Source organism: Canis lupus, chromosome 29, assembly GCF_048164855.1.
Source record: "Canis lupus baileyi chromosome 29, mCanLup2.hap1, whole genome shotgun sequence".
NCBI classification, from domain to species: Eukaryota; Metazoa; Chordata; class Mammalia; order Carnivora; family Canidae; genus Canis; species Canis lupus.
The window spans coordinates 6246236-6266755 of record NC_132866.1 but is presented as its reverse complement, the minus strand read 5'-3'; the positions used below and the strand labels follow the sequence as shown (position 1 = coordinate 6266755).

Below are 20520 nucleotides of genomic sequence, written 5' to 3'. Positions count from 1 at the left end.
GGTTAAGCGACAGGACAAGGTACAAAGCGTGTGTGAAGTGAGTGAGGCCAAAAGAGGGCCAAGGTCTTCCGGACAGCGTGTGCACAAGGAGCTTAGCCCACGGCATCCCTTACACAGAGGGCTGTCCTCCAGGAACCTGCGGGAAGAACGGGGCCTCTGTAGGCATCACCGGGGGCAGGAGATGAGGGTGTGCCAGGAGCCACGGAGCCCCAGGGACAGTGGAGCTGAGTCCCAATCCGGTGACCCTCTGGGCTCAATCCTGGTTGAAACAGGTACTGGCCTGGGCTGGAGTGGAGGAGCAGGCGCCCAGCACCGTGTTCCCGTCCCAGGGCAGCACCTCTGGGCCTCCAGCCCTGGCTCTCGTATCCAGCACTCCGCATGAGCTGCCGTGCCTGGGGGGCTCTTAAACACGACAGTCGCTTGGCCCACGGCTCTAGTGGCCGGGTCCATGGTTCCACTAGCCCACCTTCCGGCCCCTCTCGCTCCAAGAGCTCCCCCACATCTTTGCTTCCATCAAGGCTGGACACCGCCTGGAAGGCAGACACCTCTACAACCCATGTCATCTCAGGTCCCTGTCCCCATGCTGCCCCAGGGACATGCTCCCAGGGGGTGGGTCCGCTCTGAGAGAGGGAGCTCAGAGAGGGAGGGGCCCCTGAGAGGAAGGGAGGGGGTGCAGGTGCAGGGCAGGTGCCAGCAGCCGCTGCCTCCCTCCACTCCCTCAGTCACTGCAGATGGTCTCCCTGGATATGTCGCCGCCAAACGTTTCATTTTGTGTAATGTTTGAGTTGTGTCAAGTCCTCTGGTGGAGAGAGGTGGGCTGGGGTCCCAGGAGTGGCCTGGTGCACCCAGGAAGTGTTCCTTGGCAGGGGGCTAGGGGTGAGGCTGACAAGTCAATGGGCTTCTTCGGGGGGAGGTGACCTTTTTCTACTTACGGGAACAAATGTATTCTGCAAGCTTTTCTGCATTTCCACAGTTTGCTCCTTCTGCATCTAGGCCGATTTTATTCACTGGAAAACAAGAAAGAAATATACATTTTCATGTGGCTATTAAAGCGCGCTGTCCCTGTGCTGTATGCGTGTGCTTTACAAATGACACAGGACGTCCCCTCCTGTAGCCTGGTATCCGAGGGCCACAGGCATGTGTCAGATGGGAGGGAGTCCAGCCCTGTCCCACCCTCCCTAGATGTCTGGCTTTGAGTCTCCGCCAATTTCTCTGCGCCCCCCCGAGCTCACCTACACGAGGGGGGGATGCCAGCTCAATGGGACGCCTCTACGGAGTATTCGAGAGGATGAGAGCAAGCCGCTGGCCAGCTAGGTGGAGCTGAAGAATGGTGGCGAACATTTAGGATGTTCTGTGAGGGAGACAGAGGCCAGCCCCCATCCAGAAGGGTGGTGTGGTCTGACTACCAGACTGGAATGGAAGGGAGGGCAGGAGAGGTTCCATGGTAACCTGCCAACAGGGACCCAGAGTATTGCGAGTACAGGTCATCTGGGGTGAGGGGCGGACCAGCTGCTTTGAGAGATTCCTAGCATGAAGGGAGGCAGGAGCAGACCCCCAGGCTCCCCTGCAGGCTTCCACACGGAGAACACTGGCCCCTCGGCAGAGGATGCTGAGGGAGGAAGGGCCACAGGCCCGTGCTGTCAGGGCTCACTCCCTGTTCACGGGGTGTGGAGCAGCCCTGACGGAGGAGGTGCTGTGGGCATTGCATTTAGGGTTCATGTGAGACTGGCCGGCTGGTGACAAACTGCAGCTTTCACATAAACACCATCAGCTTTTAATTTACAGGTCATTTCAAGTGTCCTGAGTCCAACAGACAAAAGTCACATGTAGCTGTAAACCTGGTTCTGGAACAAAGCCGTTGCTTATGCTCACTGCTAGACCAGGCAGGACTGCCTCTCCTCTGATTGAACGGGGAAGGTCCCAGTACACCAGAAAGCCTGAAAACTTCCCAGGAAGTGGACTAGGACCTAAGTACTGCAGGGACGTCGATACTTAAACATCGACGTTCATACGCACTGTTCCTGAGTTAACCAGACAGGAGGAACCACCTAGACTCTCACACACCACCTTGCTGTTCCAAGTGAGCACTGGCACATTTTGTCCTCGCACGACCCTGAGACCCTGGGGCGTCCAGCATGTGTCAGCAGTGTCTGTAAGGGCAGGGACAGGGCTGTGTGGTCCTCCCGGTGCCCACAGAGGTTCTCAGGAGAGATCAGGGGAATGGATGTTTGCTGGAAGGTCTCGACCTCTGTGGCGGCAAGGCTGGCTCTGCTCTAAGTGGGTACAGGCATGTGAGCCAGCACTGGGGCCCAGGCAAGCCCGCCTTCCGGGCCTCCCCAGGCGACGGTGGCAGGGGAGCTTCAGGTTACTCACAGCTGTGTGAAACAAACCAATCTGATCCTACACAAACCTGCCATGGGGTTCTTTACATTTGAGAGGTTAAGGCAAGGACAGCCATGGTGGATCCAGTCGGGGGGCTCATGTAAACCAGGAGCTCCCCTGCTGGCGGATGCCTACATTCAAAAGGTATCAGGTGGTTATCTGAAGGTGAGATAAAATCCTGAGTGCAAATCAGTAAGAATCAACAAATGGGATGTGAAGACATATTAACAAGGTTATGGATACAGATTGTCTCAGTATTCTCCCAGAATTAATGGGAGCAATGAAAAATACTAAAAAACAAAACAAAACAAAACAAAAAAACCAGATATGGTTTATAGGGTTTCTGGGTAGCTCAGTCGGTTGAGCGTCCAACTCTTGTTTTGGCTCAGGTCACAGTCTCATGGGTCCTGGGATCAAATCCTGGGTCAGACTCCAAGCTCAGCAGGGAGTCTGCTTGAGGGTCCTCTCCCTCTGCCCCTCCCTCCACTGGCTCTCTCTAAAATAAATAAATCTTGGTGGACACGGACATCAGGACCACTTGTGTGGACCCAGTTTCGGTTTCTGCTATGAGAAACATTTCTACCTTTTCTTTGCTTAAAATGTTCAACTCTCCTGACCTGATCTGCAGCTCTGGGCGGGGGAGGGGGGGGTGGGGGGGGCAGGGGGCAGTTCTTGGGCTCAGTTTGACCGGAGAGCTCTTATAAAATACCTCCCAGTAATCTCCCAGTGCTCACACTGCTGTGACAGCCCCTCCCCTTGAGTGCGGGCTGGACCCACTCAATTCAAACAAAAAGAAGGTGGAAGAAGTGAAGGGATGTCACTCTCCAAGATGATGAAAAGAAGCCAGTCTGGCTTGGATGCTCTCTTGCACTGGCTCTTGGATTATCTTGAAATAGGGGAATCCTGCTGCCGTGTTCTAAGGTAGCCCTTAAAGAGGGCCACGTGAAGGCTGGGAAGTGGATCCACATGCGTGCTTTTGGAGTTAGAACCTCCAAGTGGAGCCCTGAGATACTTGCAACCTGGTGAGGGACCCCGAGCCAGACCCGGCTCAGCCATTCCCAGATTTCTGACTCACAGAAACTGTGAGAAATTAAACGCTTGTTTCTAGTCACTAAGTTTTGGGGGAATTCATTACACAGCCGAGGATGACTGACACATGGGCCTGGTCTCCTCTGGCTGCCCCCGTTCCTGGAACTCTCCAGGCTCTTGCTGAGCCACAGGGTGAACAGAAGCACCAGCAGTTCAAGCAGTGCCTCCTCCCTGCACCCACCAGAGAGAGCTCCTCTTGGACATCATGTCTGGGAAAGTGAGCTAAGATAGAAGGTTCAAAAGTTGGGTGACTAACTTTCATGTTAAGAATGTGGTTTCTCCCAAGAGATTTTTTTTTTAAAGGTGCAAGCCCCCTAATTGCATCTTTCCTGTGATCAGATGTTTCGGCATTTAGAACTTGTGGCCTTTTCCTTCACAGCGGAATAAACAGGGAGCAGGCTGGGGCTGGCGGGTCCCCGGGAGACCAGGCTCTGCCGCCCGTGCCCACAGGATGGAGCGCACTGCTAGCAGGCTCTGGTTCGGGGTTTCTCATCCCATACCACCACTTTTGTTCTTGGGTATTCTTGTTTGACAGAACAATGAGATGCAAGACGAACAGTGGTACTCTTGGTATCAGACTGAAGGTAGCGTGAAAATCAAAAGAGGACAATTTACAAACACACCATGTTTGATAGCTGAAGTGCTGATGTGTTGGAAGTTGCCTCTAGAATTTTCTTGCCTCTTTACATCAGAAAAAAAGAAACAGGGCAGCCCGGGTGGCTCAGTGGTTTAGCGCTGCCTTTGGTCCTGGGCCTGATCCTGGAGACCTGGGATCGAGTCCCACATAGGGCTCCCAGCATGAAGCCTGCTTCTCCCTCTGCCTGTGTCTTTGCCTCTCTCTCTCTCTCCCTGTGTCTCTCATGATTAAATAAATAAAAATCTTTTTTTTGAATAAATAAAAATCTTTAAAAAAAAAAAAGCAGCAGCAAAAGAAGGTGCAAGCAAATTCTTAACCGATTAGGGAGGAAATGGGAAATGGGGTGGTTTCCTTGGCAACCAAGGCTGATTCCCTCTTCCCTGATCTGTGTGGAGCTCCAGCGCTCCAGGTACACATTGTTCTTCATTGAATAGCGAAGCACTGGCTCTTAATTAGTCAGGCAACTCCATGCTGGTGAACTCCTCAGTGTCATTTTATTCTCTGCAAAGAGTGCTTTTCATTCTTAAGCTACTCTCACCTTCCACCAGCATTTTAAAATTCATTTGGACAAACTGGACCGTTTTGAAACAAAGCTGCACGTTGATTTCCTCACAATTGCTAAGCATTGCTTCATGCTTACTTTTCATGTTTACTTGCAATGTTGATTTTTAATGCTTCACTGTTTACCTTTGTGCTTTAAAAATAACAGACGAAGTCAAGACTGGAAAATGTGGACTATATTAAGAAAATTATAAAAAACAGCTATCGTACCACCATCTGGAGAGAAGTACCTTTCGTAGGGTTATTTCCTTTCAGGTTCTGTTCTTAATGTAGTAAAAACATACAATAAAATTTAGCATCTAAGCAATTTTTAAGTGTATAACTTCCATGGCATTCAGTACTGTCACAATCATCACCCATATCCACTTACAGAACTTTTTCATCATCCCAAACAGAAACTCTACATCAGATTAAACAAGAACTTCCCATTTCCCCCAACCCCAGACCTGCAAACCTCTACTGTACCTTTAGTCTCTTTGGGTCTGGCTGTTCTGGGAGCCCCAGTAAGTGGAATTATACAGTATTCATCTTTTTGTATCTGGCTCATTTCACTTGGCATAATTTTTTTTTAAGAAAAGATTTTATTTATTTATTCATGAGACACACACAGAGAGAGGCAGAGACACAGGCAGAGGGAGAAGCAGGCTCCCTGCAGGGATCTCCATGTGGGACTCCATCCCAGGACCTTGGGATCAAGACCTGAGCCAAAGGCAGACACTCAACCACTGAGCCACCCAGGTGTCCCTGAGTGTAATGTTTTCAAGGTTCTTCCATGTTGTAGCATGTGTCAGAATTTCCATGATATTCTATTGCATGTGTACACCACATTTTATCCATTTATGAGTCCAGGGATATTTAGGTTGTTTCTACCTTTTGCCTGTGGTGCTGATGCTGTTATGAACTCTACATACTCCAAGGAGTATCTCCTTGAGTCCCTGTTCCTCTCCAGCTCCTTTGGGGGTAAGGAGGGCTCTGTATTTAGTACAGGACCCATGTTTTTAAATTAAATTGAAATTGTATCATCTATCTATATTGCATCCTGGTTTTTTTTAAAAAAAAAAAAAGGATTTATTTACTTGCGAGAGAATGAGTGCACGTGCATATGAGTAGTGGTGGGGAGGAGGGGGAAAAAGAGAGAAGCAGACCCCCCACCCCCGCTGACTATGGAGTCTTCAAGGGGCTTAATCCCAGGGCTCTGAGATCATGACCTCGGCTGAAATCAAGAGTCAGACACTTAACTGACTGAGCCATCAGGGTGCCTCTAAAGTTACCTTTTGTTATTGATAACACACTTCTTTCAATTACGCCTGAGTTTGTTAATGAGGCAGCTTTCAGAAAGCCCTAAGGGATGGGGGCTGGTTCCAGGGTAAACAACCTTGTGATCAGAGACAGTCGTCTCTTGCCTCTCCCACCTCTGAGGAGAAGAGCAGACAGAGCTGGAGGTTGGATGAATCATCAAGAAGCAGGGATTTAATCAATCATGCCTGTGTAATGAAGCCTTCATAAAAACCCAAATGGTGTCACAGAGAAGTGTGGGAGGGTGGTGTACCAGGAAGGGGTGAGGAAGTGCTACACCCACCATTCACTCCCCACCTTGCTCTGTGCATCTCTTCCATCTGACTGTTAATTTGTATCTTTTGTAATAAACAGGCAATAGTTAGTAAACCATCTGCCTAATTCTGTGGGCAAATGACCCAACCCAACACACATTTGTTAACCAGAGTACAGAAGTATGACTATGGTAGTAGCAGAGACTACAGGAGAGAAGAAAACCAGTTTTTCATTCCCCAAGGACTTTTTTTCCATTCCCCAATGACTTAATCTTGTTTGTTTTTTAAACACTGTAGTTTAAAATATGATTTTTTGCTTATTAAATTTACAAATAGTTAATTAGTAAAATATATAATGTTGCTGGTAAGGGAACAGTGAAAAATCTCTCTAAAAAAAATCTTAAAAAAAAAAAAAAGGCAACCTTATCACTTAGCAAATACCAAGGTTCTGAGGAACTCTGTGCCAGGAACAGGGACAAAGAAAATTCATATTTTTTATTACAAATCATAATATCATAGTCATTCCTGGTGTTTTATCTTTACCTCGATTGCTTACCTAGAGAAGCAGTAGCATTTCCAACCACATACACTGTCTTAGCGTTCCATTTTTCTTTCAGAGAATGCTTCCAGACTGTAAAACGGGAATTACATGTGAGCTGCAAATACCATAGTGGCTATTTGGACTGCTGCCCAAAGCTACTTGTTCATCCTAAGACATTTATTAACAAGGCAAACTATTAATAACCAAGTATAAAGAATAGCATCTCAAACTAAAATTTCATTTTTATTCTGTTCATATTCAGCAGGCAAATTTTTAAAAATTACTTTCGTGATATTTCAGTATGCCTTGCTTAAAGTATCCTCTCTTTTCCACAGTGGGCACTAGAAGCATGTTTAGTGTGTACCAGAAAACAAACATAACTTGAAGAATGAATTTGCAGGGTGACTTTAAAATTAAAAATCTAGACTTTTGGGATGCCTGGGTGGCTCAGTGGTTAAGCGCCTGCCTTTAGCCCAGGGCATGATCCTGGAGACCCGGGATCGAGTCCCACATCGGGCTCCTTGCATGGAGCCTGCCCTATGTTTCTGCCTCTCTCTCTCTCTGTCTCTCATGAATAAAATCTTAAAAAAATTTAAAATCTAGACATTTATTAAAATTTTAAAAAATTTTTATTTTATTTTTTAGTAATCTCTATGCTCAACATGAGGTTCGAACTCACAACTCCAAGATCAAGAGTTGCACACTTGGGGCACCTGGGTGGCTCTGTTGGTTAAGCATCCAACTGTTGGTTTTGATTCAGGTCATGATCTCGGGGTTCTGGGAATCGAGCCCTATGTTGGGCTCCCTGGGGAGATTGTCTCTCTCCCTCTCCCCCTGCGCCCCCTCTAAAATTAAATAAATAAATTCTTAAAAAAAAAAAAAAAAAGTCATACACTCTTCTAAGAGCCAGCCAGGTGCCTTTAAAAATATAGATTTTTAAAGAAAAAGTCACGGGTCATTAAAAAGGGCAACCTTGTGTCTCATAAAGCAATACAACTGGTTTCATTTCGGACATAAATCTGAATGCAGTCAAGAAACTGTAGTCTCGGATGTATCCATTAAGTCAAAGTAAAGCTAATACATTTCAGGTTCATAGGCAAACACAATTTTTTTTTTTTTTTTTTTTTTTTTTTTATAGTCACACAGAGAGAGGGAGAGAGAGGCAGAGACACAGGCAGAGGGAGAAGCAGGCTCCATGCACCGGGAGCCTGACGTGGGATTCGATCCCGGGTCTCCAGGATCGTGCCCTGGGCCAAAGGCAGGTGCCAAACCACTGCGCCACCCAGGGATCCCCAAACACAATTTTATAAAGAACATTATCATCTTATGACAAAAACAAACACCTTTAAATGTGGATTAAAGAAATACAAAGAGAAAATGAGTTGTATAATTATAAGGCCACTGGGTGTTCAATATTTTTTGAGAAGACAAGGAAACAGGAGTTCTCCATTCCTAAAATCTGATTATGAGTATAACTTTCCCTTACATTTGTTACACTACCCTTTACACTCACATGGGAGATTTCCTTTCCTTTCATTTAAAGATTTTTATTTTTTTAAGTAATCTCCACACCCACCGTAGGGCTTGAACTTGCAACCCTGAGATCAAGAGTTGATCCAGCTGAGCCAGCCAGGTGTCCCTGGGAAATTTCCTTTTAAACAGTAACCAAAGACTGAGTCTTACCTTCTTTCCTACTCCACAAATGTAAATAATATTTGAAAATTATCTATAGCATGTGAACAAGCCATTCTCCAATCTCGTGGCAGATATTTCTAACAGAAGGTGAATGTGTAAGGTGATTTTTTTAGGCTATAATGAAAGCCTAATTAAAAGTAGAGAGAGAACAAGCATTCACCACTGTCACTCATTCAGTGCCCACCATGGGCCAGGCAACATCCCAAATGCTTCTTTTGGGGGCTCAGATTCATAGCTGGTATCACAAATCTGCAACTTACAGACCATGTGGTCTGGGCAAGTTTCATACCCGGTCTTCAAACTCCTCATATGTCGAGTGGAAAAACTAATTGTATCTATTTCAAGGGTAAGTCATTTAAGATGGGGTCTGGCACAGAGAAGGCACCTTGTCAAGTTCTAGCTAGCTAGTAGTTACAAGTGATGAACTTGGGATGGAGGGATTATTTATTATGCCCACTTTACAGACAAGGAAACCAAGGCTCAGTGAAGTCAAGGAACTCGCCAAGGTCAGAATGGCCATCTGAACTGAGGCCTACCTTGCCACAAAGCCATTCTGTAATGATGCCTGACTGCTGCCTCCACTCCTTAAGATAAGTAGGGGTGGTCAGGTTTAGGTCTGAGGCTGGCTGTGCACTGACTGGTTCCATGGCCTTGGACAAGTCCTTACTCTTCCAGAGCTTCAGTTTTCTCATCTGTAAAATAATGAGGACCACAGTATGTATGCTTCCGGCCAAAAATCCAGGAATAAATGAGATAATGAATGTAAAGTAGTTAACAGAGCCTGGTATACATTAGGCACTCCATAAATGTTAGCTATGAAGCTATCGGATCAAAAGACGAAGGTGGTTGTCCAGTCTGAACCGAGGCTCTGTTCCTATGTTTTGATGGAGAGAGGAGGAGGTAGAAGGGTCTAAGAGATGATCGTGTTATTAGGTGCCTGACAGGGCACGAGCCATCGTTTCATTGTTGATACATATACATACCAGCATCTGTGACAGGGCACCACGAGGCACTCCCTCCCATCAGAGAGCTGCCCGGTCAACCCATCGTTCTGTGTGGGACATTAAGAGTCAGCTTACAAGGAGAAAGGTCATTTTCTGCTTCCTCCAAAGGTCACACAAACATGAATTAACTTGGTATGTAAATACTTCATTGAGCAAAAAGTCACTGAAATTTTTAAAATATGAAAAATCTATTTCTGGAACCCAGTCTCCCCAGTGGGAAGAATCAGAGTAAAGGAAGTCTGGTGGAATCCACAACAGAGCCCCTCACCTTCAGTTTTATTGTCTTTCTCCAAACACAGCTCCGCTGCTTCCACTGCTCTGGGGCTGGTAAAAATGAGTCCCCCATAGCCTTCGGGATGAGACAGCTGTGCACCAAACAGCAAGAGGCATTTTATTTTACATGATGCCAATTTCAACATTTCCTAGATTTCCAAATGCTTCACAAAACTATTCCTTCTATCCATCCACCCATCCATCCTTCCATCCACTCTTCTACTCAACACCTCCTAGGAGCTTACTATATGCCTGGAACTATTCAGGACTTTTAGGAATATACAGGTGAATTCACTATTCGTGGCATTTTTCTCAAGCAGTTTATAGTCAAGAGGAGGGATAGGAAAGAGCACTTTCGGGTGGTATCGTAACAGGAGCAGAGAGGGGCAACCTGACCCAGCCTGGGCTTGGGTGGGGTGCAGGCAGGAGGGCAGACTGGACTTGCATCTATAATAAAACTGGAATCTTCAAGGGGCACCTGGATGGCTCAGTCAGTTAAGTGGCCAGCTCCTGATTTTGGGTTAGGTTATGATCTCAGGATCCTGGGATCTAGCCCTGCGTTGGGCTCTGGGTTCAGCAGGGAATCTGCTTGGAGAGTCTCTCTAACCTATTCCTCTACTCCCCCAACCCCTGCTCATGTTCTTTCTCTCTCTAGGGTAAATTAAAAAATCTACTGAACATTGCTGTTTTTACATATTCTTTCTCTCTATCTGTGAAAGTTCCCTGTGAGATGTGTGGGGTTACTGTCATCTCATAGGTGAAGACTCAGGCTTGGAGAGGCTAAGGACCTGGCCCAAGGTAAATAGCAGAGCCAGGACTTGACCACATGCCTTGTGCCCCCACTCACTGTATAGGGAGCTATATGGACGTCCGTCCAGAAGAGCCTTCAGGAGGCACACTGGCTGGTGGTGACAGGAGAGGCTCCTGTGGAAACTCTAGTATTTGTGTGACCACAAGGTCCAAGATGTGATCTTGAGTGATGAGATCTTTGGGGCCTTTCAGAGCTGCTTATGGAGGGCATGCTGACTTGGGTCCCTCTTACATAGTTCACAACTCAGGGCAGAAAAACGTAATAGATACCAGATCATTGTCGGGTAAATTACTGAATGGATAATGCAATATTCAGCCCAAGTCAAAGGGGCGCTAACAGAGGTGTGGAGCCCGGGAGCAGGGCTGGGCACCGTCATCCGTGAAACTAGCCTGGCTCTTGGCCTCCGGGTCTAGAAAGGAGCTCCAGGGGAGATGCCCCGAAGGCGCTCTGTTCCTGGGACGGGGTGCATGCTGGGGAGGGTGGCCTGAGCACTGAATCTTGGAAACATTTGGAGGTCTCAGCCCAGTGGCCCAACCTGGGGAAGGTACCACCTGTGCAGGGCATGGTCAGGTGGGAGGGTAAATGGGAGGATGGACTGGACTGGCTGCATGGCTGAGAGCCCGCTCTGCCACCTGTTTCCCAGGCCCTCACAGACCCCGCCTCCAGGTCAGGGTGGCTTTCCGGAGGAGCTGCTAGAAGCTCAGGGACGGTCTAATAGCCTTCCACTGTAGCCAGGTGAGGCTGTGCTGCCATCGTTGTAAAGTGTGGTAGTAAAATGAGGGAGTGAAGAAATTCTCCAGCTTGGGTTGGCAGGGAACCTCCAGGGACTCAGACACTGACAGACCTTACCTTCTCAGAAAAACTGGGAAGAGACAAAAACTCAAATGATAAAACAGGGATCAGAGTGGCTTCAAATCCATATAATCCTAATTCCTGCAAATACAAGAATATAGTTCTGGATTGGCCAGGGTTGTTTGGAAAATAAGGAAAGAGTCACAGTAACACCGTACTCTGCGTCAGCTCCTCAGAGGGTTAGCAGGCCTCCCCACCCTTCACCCCTGATCCCCTTAGCTTCCTTAGTAAGGCAGTGTCATGCTATGCGGGGACCAGGAGCCTTGGGCACTTACCCTGATGTATGGATCTTGGCCACAGTCATCCTCTTTAGGGTCTTTCAGTAAAAGAACCTTCATTATCACCTGGCAGTCCTTCCAGGGCGCTGTGACAGAGCAGAGAAATGGAGGGATCTTAATTAGATCTCAAGGACTCTTCCTAAGCAATGTTAGATGGGACAGGAGCACGGTAATCAACTGCTAGCTGAGGTGACCTATCCTCGCCCACAATGACTTAGCATTAATGGGCTCGTTCCTTCTGAAGACCCTGTCACTGATAAGGCCAAGGGACGGCATGCTAGCACTCGATATCACTTGGAAAGGCAGATGAAAGCCATTAGGGAAAGCCAGTGTCCTGGCCACACATTTAAGCCTCGTAAAGAGGAGTGATACATATTTGGGGTTGTATCATTAACAAATAGACAAATTATTTTAAGGAAATAAAGAATTACTTCCTTTCAAGACAAATATACTGAGTAGTTCATAAACATAAGCTCTTTAGGGAATACTTATACTGACCCTTCTACTTCTCAAATGATGTTTTATAAATGTCGAATATTATGAGGTATCTTTCAAAAGTGTTCTAACAACCTGGAAAATAATTTGTTGAGATGTATCAAAAGCCTTGAATACTTCATACTCTTTCTTCCAATAATTTCACTTCTAAGAATAAATACTAAGGCAATACTCAAATGTGTGCAAAGACTAACAAAAACGTTCATCTGGGAATTCTTTTTTTTTTTTTTTAAACCGAGATGTCATTGACTTACAACTTAAGTTTCAGGTATTTAGCTGTTCATTTGATACATTTCTATAAGGCAGTATGATTACTACCTTTGTAGCTCAGCTAACACCTCTACCACACCTCCTCATAATTATTTCTTTTTTGCAGTGAGAATAATTAAGATCAACTCTTCTAGGAACTTTGAAGTTTATAATACAGTATTGTTGACTATAATCACTATGTTGTGCATTAGGTCTCTAGGACTGACTCTTCTTCTGGTTGCAGGATTGTATCCTGGTATTTAGAGTGGGAAACAAAGTAAATGTCCAAAAGCGAGAGAATGGTAGTTGTATGAAATCATTAAAATATTCATTAATAACTTAATTACATGGATTTTTTAATCACATCATAATGCTAAGTTTAAAACGTAGTTGCATGAATAGTATAATTTTATAAATTTTACATCTACGTATATATGAAAGGATTTGTACCAAAATACTACTACTAATTCTTTCTTTCTTTTTTTCAAAGATTTTATTTATTCATGAGAGGCAGAGACATAGGCAGAGGAAGAAGCAGGCTCCCTGCGGAGAGCCTGATGCGGGACTTGATCCCAGGACCCTGGGATCACACCCTGAGCCAAAGGCTCAGACCACCGACCACCACTAATTATTTATGGGTGGCAGGTTAGGGTGATTATTTTCTTGTTTACCTCTTTCTGTATGATCCACATCTTTTAAACAATAAATATTAAATTCTTTTGGATCAAGGAAGAGAATTTAATACTACCACCCCCAAAGGCCTCACAATAAATGCTGCCAGAGACCTGCAGAATAAATTCTGCCTGAAATGTGGATTACTATCCCATAAGTAGCATTAGGCCCACCAGCTACTTACTAAATATTATAAGGTGGTTGATAATAGCCAAACAGTGTATATTGTTTGGAGCAGAAATGTGTTAACTCTGAGAGCCATTACTTGTGATTTATTACTGAATCGGTTTCTGAAACATTATAGCATCTATGGGACATCTTAGGAAAATTTGGCTCAAAATGAATTGCTTTGTATCTAAGCAACCAACCCTGGGTGAACAAATAATAATCATGAAATCAAGTTCTAATTATTGCTGCCGTTGAGCTGTTGGCTAGAGAGACTGGGGATTTGGGGGAATGGGCAGTATTGTTCCTATCATTTCCTGAAGTTACTTGGAATGTGTCTCACACAGAAATTAGGAACCGGCCTTTCTGAGATGGTCACGCTCAGGTGTCAACCCAGGGCTCAAGTTCCCATTTATTCACAAATGCTTTTAGCCAGAGAGATTATCCTAGGTAATCTGGGTGGGCCTCCTCCAGTCAGTGGCCTTAAGAGCAGAACTGAGGCTTCTCTGAGGAAGAAATTCCAGCTGTGGACACAACGTCTGCTCAAGGCTCGAGCCAGCCTGCCCTTCTCGGTGGCTTGCCCTTGGGGTCTCAGACTTGCCCTGGCAGCCTCCACAGTTACACGAGGCAGTGCCTGGCAGTAGGTCTTAATCCATTCCCACTTCTTCTAAGTGATTTTCAGGGTAGTGAGATCAAACACCAGCTGTTTCTCTGGTTGAACCCCCAACTGATCCCAAGAGACCCTTCTAGGGCTCCAGGAAACTGTAAGTCACTGAGTGGCAGGTAAGACTTAGCATTTTCTGTTAACACATAAATGTTTCCAGGCACACAAAACAAGCAACGATTGTGGGATTAAAAGGTGGAAGCATCATGCTGCTAGAAGTGGTTGGTCCTGGGTGGCCGACCTCAGCCCCACCATGACCTTGCCATGGTACTAGTTGGGATCTGGGATGCGTATCCCCAGGAAAAAAAAAAAAAGCCATGTGGACAGAAGTCAGGGATTCCTGGCATAGAAGTCACTCCTCACTCATAGGGCCGCTGCCTGATGCCACCTACATATGTGTCTTTAGAAACACATGTACCTTGGCTGTCCCGAGCCAGTCCTCCCTCTGGTGAGTATTTCCTCTGCAAAAGGCAGTGTCTGTCACCAGGTCCCTAAGCCTTTGCTGCAGACCCTTCGGCTCTGCAGAACCTTTTGGGACTCCCCTCCCCCCCAACACACACCCAACCCCTATCTCCTATAGACCTTTCTCTGAGTCCTTGGATTCTCCCGTGGGCTGAATGTGCTAATAGGACAGTGAATGGTACCGGTCAATTAGGCGGAATCAAGTCTCAAAACATTATCAACTTTAAATCTTAAATTACTAAGAAAATTACTAATGTGTGAGCATGACTACCTTTGTGCACTTATCAGGTGATTTCTTTCTTGTGGAACTTGATGACATGGGGCTCTAACAGGACAAAGAATCACCAGCAATGGTTCCTCTTAATTTTGCACTAGAGGTGCTTTGAGCAATGGTTGAGAAGGAATGTGGGTAGTAATCTGATTTTTATTTGTCAAGTCCAGCAGCACATCTCATAGTCTCTCTTAACAGTTATTATCTGGAAGCCATCAATTTTATTACCTAGAGCAACTACAGAGTAGAACCCAGAAGAAACATTTTCTCTATTTGCAGCGGGTAGACTGGTTTTGCTTTCAAGTGTTTGCATTATTAAACTAAGCCCTTTGTACCAGAGTGATATTTTTTATTTTTATGCCTGTTTTCCCTAACACTTCTGTATGCCAAGTATATGAGAGGCAGCATAGTACTGGGGTTAGGACCACGGCCTTCAGAGCCAGACTGCCTGAGTGTGAATCCCACCCAGCTCTGCCACTCATCAGTTCTGGGACTTTGGTGTATGTGTTTTTTTTTTTAAGTTTTTATTTATTTATTCATGAGAGACACAGACATAGGCAGAGGGAGAAGCAGGTTCCCCATGGAAAGCCTGATGTGGGACTTGATCCCCGGCCCCCAGATCACGACCTGAGCCAAAGGCAGATGTTCAATCACTGAGCCACCCAGGTGCCCATTTCTGGGACTTTGGATTAGTTTTGTCCTCTACAGGTCAGCTTCCTCACCCATAAAGCAGGACAAACCTCATTGATTTAATGCAAATAAAGCATAAGATTAGTCTCTGGTGTATACAGGTAGTCCTTGACAACTGTGTTGGAGGTCATTGTTATGTCCTTTGAGTCACTCAGCAACCCTACAGCTTGGTAGGGCAGAGGTTATTCCCACCTAATGGGAGAAAACAAGACTACGTCATGCACAATAAAGCTGGCATCAGATCCCCTTGACCCTCAGTCCTGGGCTTGTTCCCGGACACCACACTTTCCTCCTCTTGTTCGCCCAGAGAGAAGAGGGCAAGCAGAAATGAGAAAAGGAGAAGAGAAATACATCTATAAAAAAGAAGCTTCCGGGGATCCCTGGGTGGCGCAGCGGTTTGGCGCCTGCCTTTGGCCCAGGGCGCGATCCTGGAGACCCGGGATCGAATCCCACATCAGGCTCCCGGTGCATGGAGCCTGCTTCTCCCTCTGCCTATGTCTCTGCCTCTCTCTCCTTCTCTCTCTGTGACTATCATAAATAAATAAAAATTTAAAAAAATAAATAAATAAAAAGAAGCTTCCCACTGTGGTTATGATCAGACCCAAACTACCTCAAACGACCTGACAAGCTGCAGCGTGTCCCAGCCCGGTCCCCACTCTCCCCTGAGCACTCCAGCCACCCCAGACTTCTCTCCATCTCTTAGGCTTCTCCTGCTCAGGGCTTCTCCTGCCAACTTCTACTCAGCCTCCAGGTCTAGGTGTAAACAGCACTTCCTCGAGGACAGTTAGGGTGTGGGTCTGGCTGTGTGCTAAGAGATCCAAATGAACACTGGCTGAAATAGTGATAGGCCTTTTCTTCTCCCTGATGGAAAAGTCCTGGCTGACTGGTGGCTCTGTCGTGCAAAGGGAGCATCATGCTCCTTTTATCTGGTCTTTCCATCATCCCCAGGTAGGAAATGAGGTCAGAGCTGGGCACGGGACAATACAGGGTTGCTCAGGCCATGTTCAGGACTTAGCCGTTTATCCCCAATGAGATGTGATGCCACTGGGGGACTGAGCAGAGGGCTGATGTGCTTATATTCCAGTGAGGTCACTTTTGCAGGTGTGCAGAGGAAAGACTCAAAGTAGAAAGGAGTAAGAACTGGGAGGCTCTTAGAACAGTCCCCACAAGGGGTACCTGGTGGCTCAGTCGGTTAAGTATTCGATTTTTGATTTCGGCTCAGGTCATGATTTTCAGGGTAGTGAGATCAAGCCCTGTGTGAGGCTCTGCACTGAGTGTGGAGCCTGCTCGAGATTCTCTCTCCCTCTGCCCCCCTCCAACCTCCCACATACTGCTTGTGTGCTCTATTTAAAAAATAAATTAAATTAAAAAAAAAGTCTGGGTGAGAGCTGGTACAGGTTTGGACTAGGCTGGTAGTCATGGGGAAGAGTGCACTTGGATGTATTCTGAAGGTGGGGCCAATAGCATTTGCTTGGGTTAGACACAGGGTAGAGGAAAGAGAGATCAGGTTTATAACAACGGAGAATGGGAGCACATCCAGGAGATGGGGAATGGATGGGGACAAAGGTTCTCTTTGGGACATACTATGTTTGAGGGTGCCTGTTCCCCACCAATGTGCTTCAGCCCATTTGTGCATTTTGAATGGCTTACAGGTGTGCCTGTGGGCTGATCCTCTCATCCCTTGGGCCAGCTGGTAGGTGCCAGGGTTGCCAGAACCACAGTGCCACTCTCCTCACACCCACCCCAGCCAGGGCTGGCTGCCTTTACCTGTAAAGTGTGTCTCCTGTGTGTACATATGTTGTATTTAACTTTTACTTGGTGTGCTGTAATGTTAAAAAAAGTTGGAGAGTACTGGCATTAAATGTCCAAATGAAGAAACTGGGTAGGCAATTTGGGCTCAGTGGGAGTCAGGTCAAAAAACAAAGACTTGGGAGTTGTTAGTGTATTGAGGGTATTTGAAGTCGGAGGACTGCTGAGACCATGGTGAGAAAAGGAGGCAGCCCAGGATGGAGCCCTACGGCACCCACACGATGCCAGATCAAGTCTGGGCAGCGGGCAGGGAGACCCTAGCAAAGGAGAGGGAACACAGACTGGAGTTGAGTCTTAGTCATGCCAAAACAGAATTCCACAGACTGGGGCTTCAACGGTAGACATTTATTTCCTCAGTTCTGGCGGCTGGAGTCCAGAAGTGAGGCGTCATCATGGTTGGCTCCTGGTGAGAGCTCTCTTCCTGGCTTCCAGGCTACTGTCTTCTTGCTGTGTGCTTGCATGGTCTTCTGTGCAGAGAGACCTCTGGTAGCTCTTCTTCTAAGGACACTACACCTAGAGGATTAGAGCTCCACCTAATGGCAGGGCTTGACCTCATAATGACCTCATTCAATCTTCATGACCTCTTTCCTCCCTTTTCTTTTCTTTTTTTTTTCTTGAGTTGCCTCCATGTCCAAAGTGAGGTTTGAACTCAAAATCCTGAGATCAAAAGTCACATGCTCTACAAACTGAGCCAGGCAGGTGCCCCCTCTTCATTACCTCTTTAAAGGCCCTATACCCAAATAAAGTCACATTGGGGATCAGGGCTTCAATGTACGAATTTGGGGGTGGGGGAGCCACAATTCAGTCCATAACAGAGTAAGCTACAGAATAAAGTGAGGGTAGATGATGTAGGGTGATGTGTGTACATTCCAGCTACTATGTATATAAGGTTTGGTGAGATTAATAAATGAGTTTAGTACCTGAACATGCTGAATACGTTGAAGATGGGTAAAGCCAGCCGAGATGCTTCTGTAGACTAGAGCCCAGAGTACTCTAGGGATTGGAGCAGGTGAGGGGGTTCTGAAAAAGTCAACAACCCCCTTCTCAGCAATGTGGCTCTAATGTTCGTCTTCACCCAGAACTCCTTTAGTTGTTCCCATCAAGAAGTGACATACTCATCATCCCATCGTCTGCTATGAAGAGCAAGCAGTGAAATGGCAGGTCCCTGCATTTGCCCTGTTATGAATCCAAAATTTATGTGTTAAAGTCCTAACCCTCAGTCTGTGACCTTATTTGGAAACAAGGTCTTTGCAGATGTATTAAGTTAAAATGAGGTCATTAGGGTGGGCCCTAATGCAGTCTGACTGGTGTCCTTATAAAAAGGGGGAAATGTGGACACACAGACACACACTCAGGGAAAACATGAAGATGAAGGCAGAGATTGGGGTGATGTATTAACAAGCCAGAGGGCATTAGAGATGGCCAGCAAACCGCCAGAGCTGGGGGGAAGAGGCACAGAATGGATTTCCCCTTACAGCCCTCAGAAGGAACCAACCCTACTGACATTTTGATCTTAGAATCTAACCTGTGAGACAATACATTTCTGCTGCACACACCATCCAGCTTGTGGCACTTTGATATGGCAGCCTGGGAAACGAATACAGCCTCATTCAAGCTGAAACCACAAACATGGTATAAACAGATCTTGTCCACATCGGAAGATCTATCCCTGCATTTCTCTGGGACCCGCTGAAAGCAACCTGCTTGAAGAAACTTGTTACTTGTCTTGCACCAAGAATAGGAGGAAACCAGGATCAGGAGACAGGCAGGGGTATCCTCAGGTTTTAAAGGAGGAAGATTGTACATGAGCCACTTCGGACTTTGGGAAGAGGTGTGCTGAAGGGCAAGGAGCTTGCATTCGAGGGCAAAGGCCTGTGTTCTGGTCTAGGCTGCTCTGCTCTCGGCCTCAGTCCCTGCAATTGTGAAATGGGCTGGTCCTCTGGATGCTGCCTGTTTTGAGGGACTTTCTTCTGCATGGTAGACGCTTAGTAAACGTCTTGTACAAGTAAACACTTGTTCACACTGAAGAAAACAACACTGTAGATTTACCCAGCATCTCTGGAACAGGGGAAATGACCTCTTTTCCTTAAAGAAATAGGGGCATGATTTGATGAAGACAGCTGGTAAGAAAGAGCCAGGTCTCAAACTCAGTTTCTAGCAGTGTCCTGCTGCTCTTCCAGCAGTAACAACAGCTGCCCTTTTAGTGAGCACTTACTCTGTCTGTGTTATTTACGGGGCTAAGCATTTTACATTGCAGGATCTCAATCCTCATTTAAACCAGCAAAGGTAGGTATTATTATCCTTATTTCACAGAAGAGGAACCCAAAACTCCAAAGGGTTGAGCAATGTGCCCAAGATCACATAGCACAGTTGAGTGGCAGGGGTGGTATTTAATCCTGGTCTAAAGCCATGCCCATTCCCTAAGCACTCCCACCACTTCTCAGCTCCTGTAAGATTGTCTTCACACTCTGATCATTAGCTCAACACTAGGAGCTAGTCTGAAGACACAAAGTAAGGCTTTCCCCCTGATCTCTAATCAAAGCAATACACGGTACCTGGAAAATCTGCAAACTACAAGAAAGTATAGTTCTTCAAAAAACAGTAAACATAGGATTACCATATGATCCAACAGGTCCACTTTTGGGTATACACACCCTAAGCTTTCAAAGCAGGGACTTAAACAGGTATTTGTACATCCAAGTGCACAGCAGCATTCTACATAATAGTCAAAAGGTGGAAGCAACCCAAGTGTCCACCAATGGACAAATGGATAAACAAAATGTGATATATACGTATGATGGAATACCATTGTTTTAAAAAGGAAATTCTGACACATGCTACAACATGGATGAAGCTTGGGAACTTTATGCCAAGTAAAATAAGCAATCACAGAAGAACAAATTATTAGGATTCCCCTAGAACAGTCAAATTCATAGAGACGGAGAACAGAATGGTGGTATCCAGGGTCTGGGGGTTGGGAGAAATTGGCGAGTTACTGTTCAATGGACAGAGTTTTAGTTTGGCAAGATGAGGAAGATCTGGGGATGGGTGGTGGTGATTGTTGCACAGCAAAGTGAATATACTTGATGCCACTCAACTGTATACTTAGAAATGATTAAAATTGTAAATGTTATATATATTTTACTACAAGAAAACATAAAGAAATGGAATGGGTGATGGGCACTGAGGGGGACACTTGGCGGGATGAGCACTGCGTTTTATGCTATATGTTGGCAAATTGAATTCCAATAAAATTTTTTAAATAAAAAAATAAAAAAGAAATGGAAAAACTTATCTATGATGTCTGAGTGAAACTCCATTGATATGTTGGTACTGTGCCTTCTGAGTCTATTTTCTAATTTTAGCTTTG

At 46.0% G+C, this 20520-nt stretch overlaps 1 protein-coding gene across 9 annotated transcripts in view; it reads right to left on the bottom strand.

The window, feature by feature from the left end:
* UROS (uroporphyrinogen III synthase) overlaps positions 1-20520 on the bottom strand; it is a 35891-nt gene that overhangs the window by 13554 nt on the left and 1817 nt on the right. For 5 of the 9 annotated variants that reach the window (XM_072804918.1, XM_072804917.1, XM_072804915.1 and 2 more), the window contains exons 2-6: positions 11671-11759; positions 11393-11476; positions 9728-9824; positions 6776-6850; positions 933-1007 (exon numbers count right to left, since the gene is read on the bottom strand). In XM_072804918.1, coding sequence (XP_072661019.1) covers positions 933-1007; positions 6776-6850; positions 9728-9824; positions 11393-11476; positions 11671-11733 — 394 coding nt within the window. In that variant the 5' untranslated portion in view covers positions 11734-11759. Of the gene's footprint in view, positions 1-932; positions 1008-6775; positions 6851-9727; positions 9825-11392; positions 11477-11670; positions 11760-18070; positions 18171-20520 lie in introns of all 9 variants that reach the window. The other 4 variants (XM_072804922.1, XM_072804919.1, XM_072804916.1 and 1 more) reach the window with 3 other exon arrangements.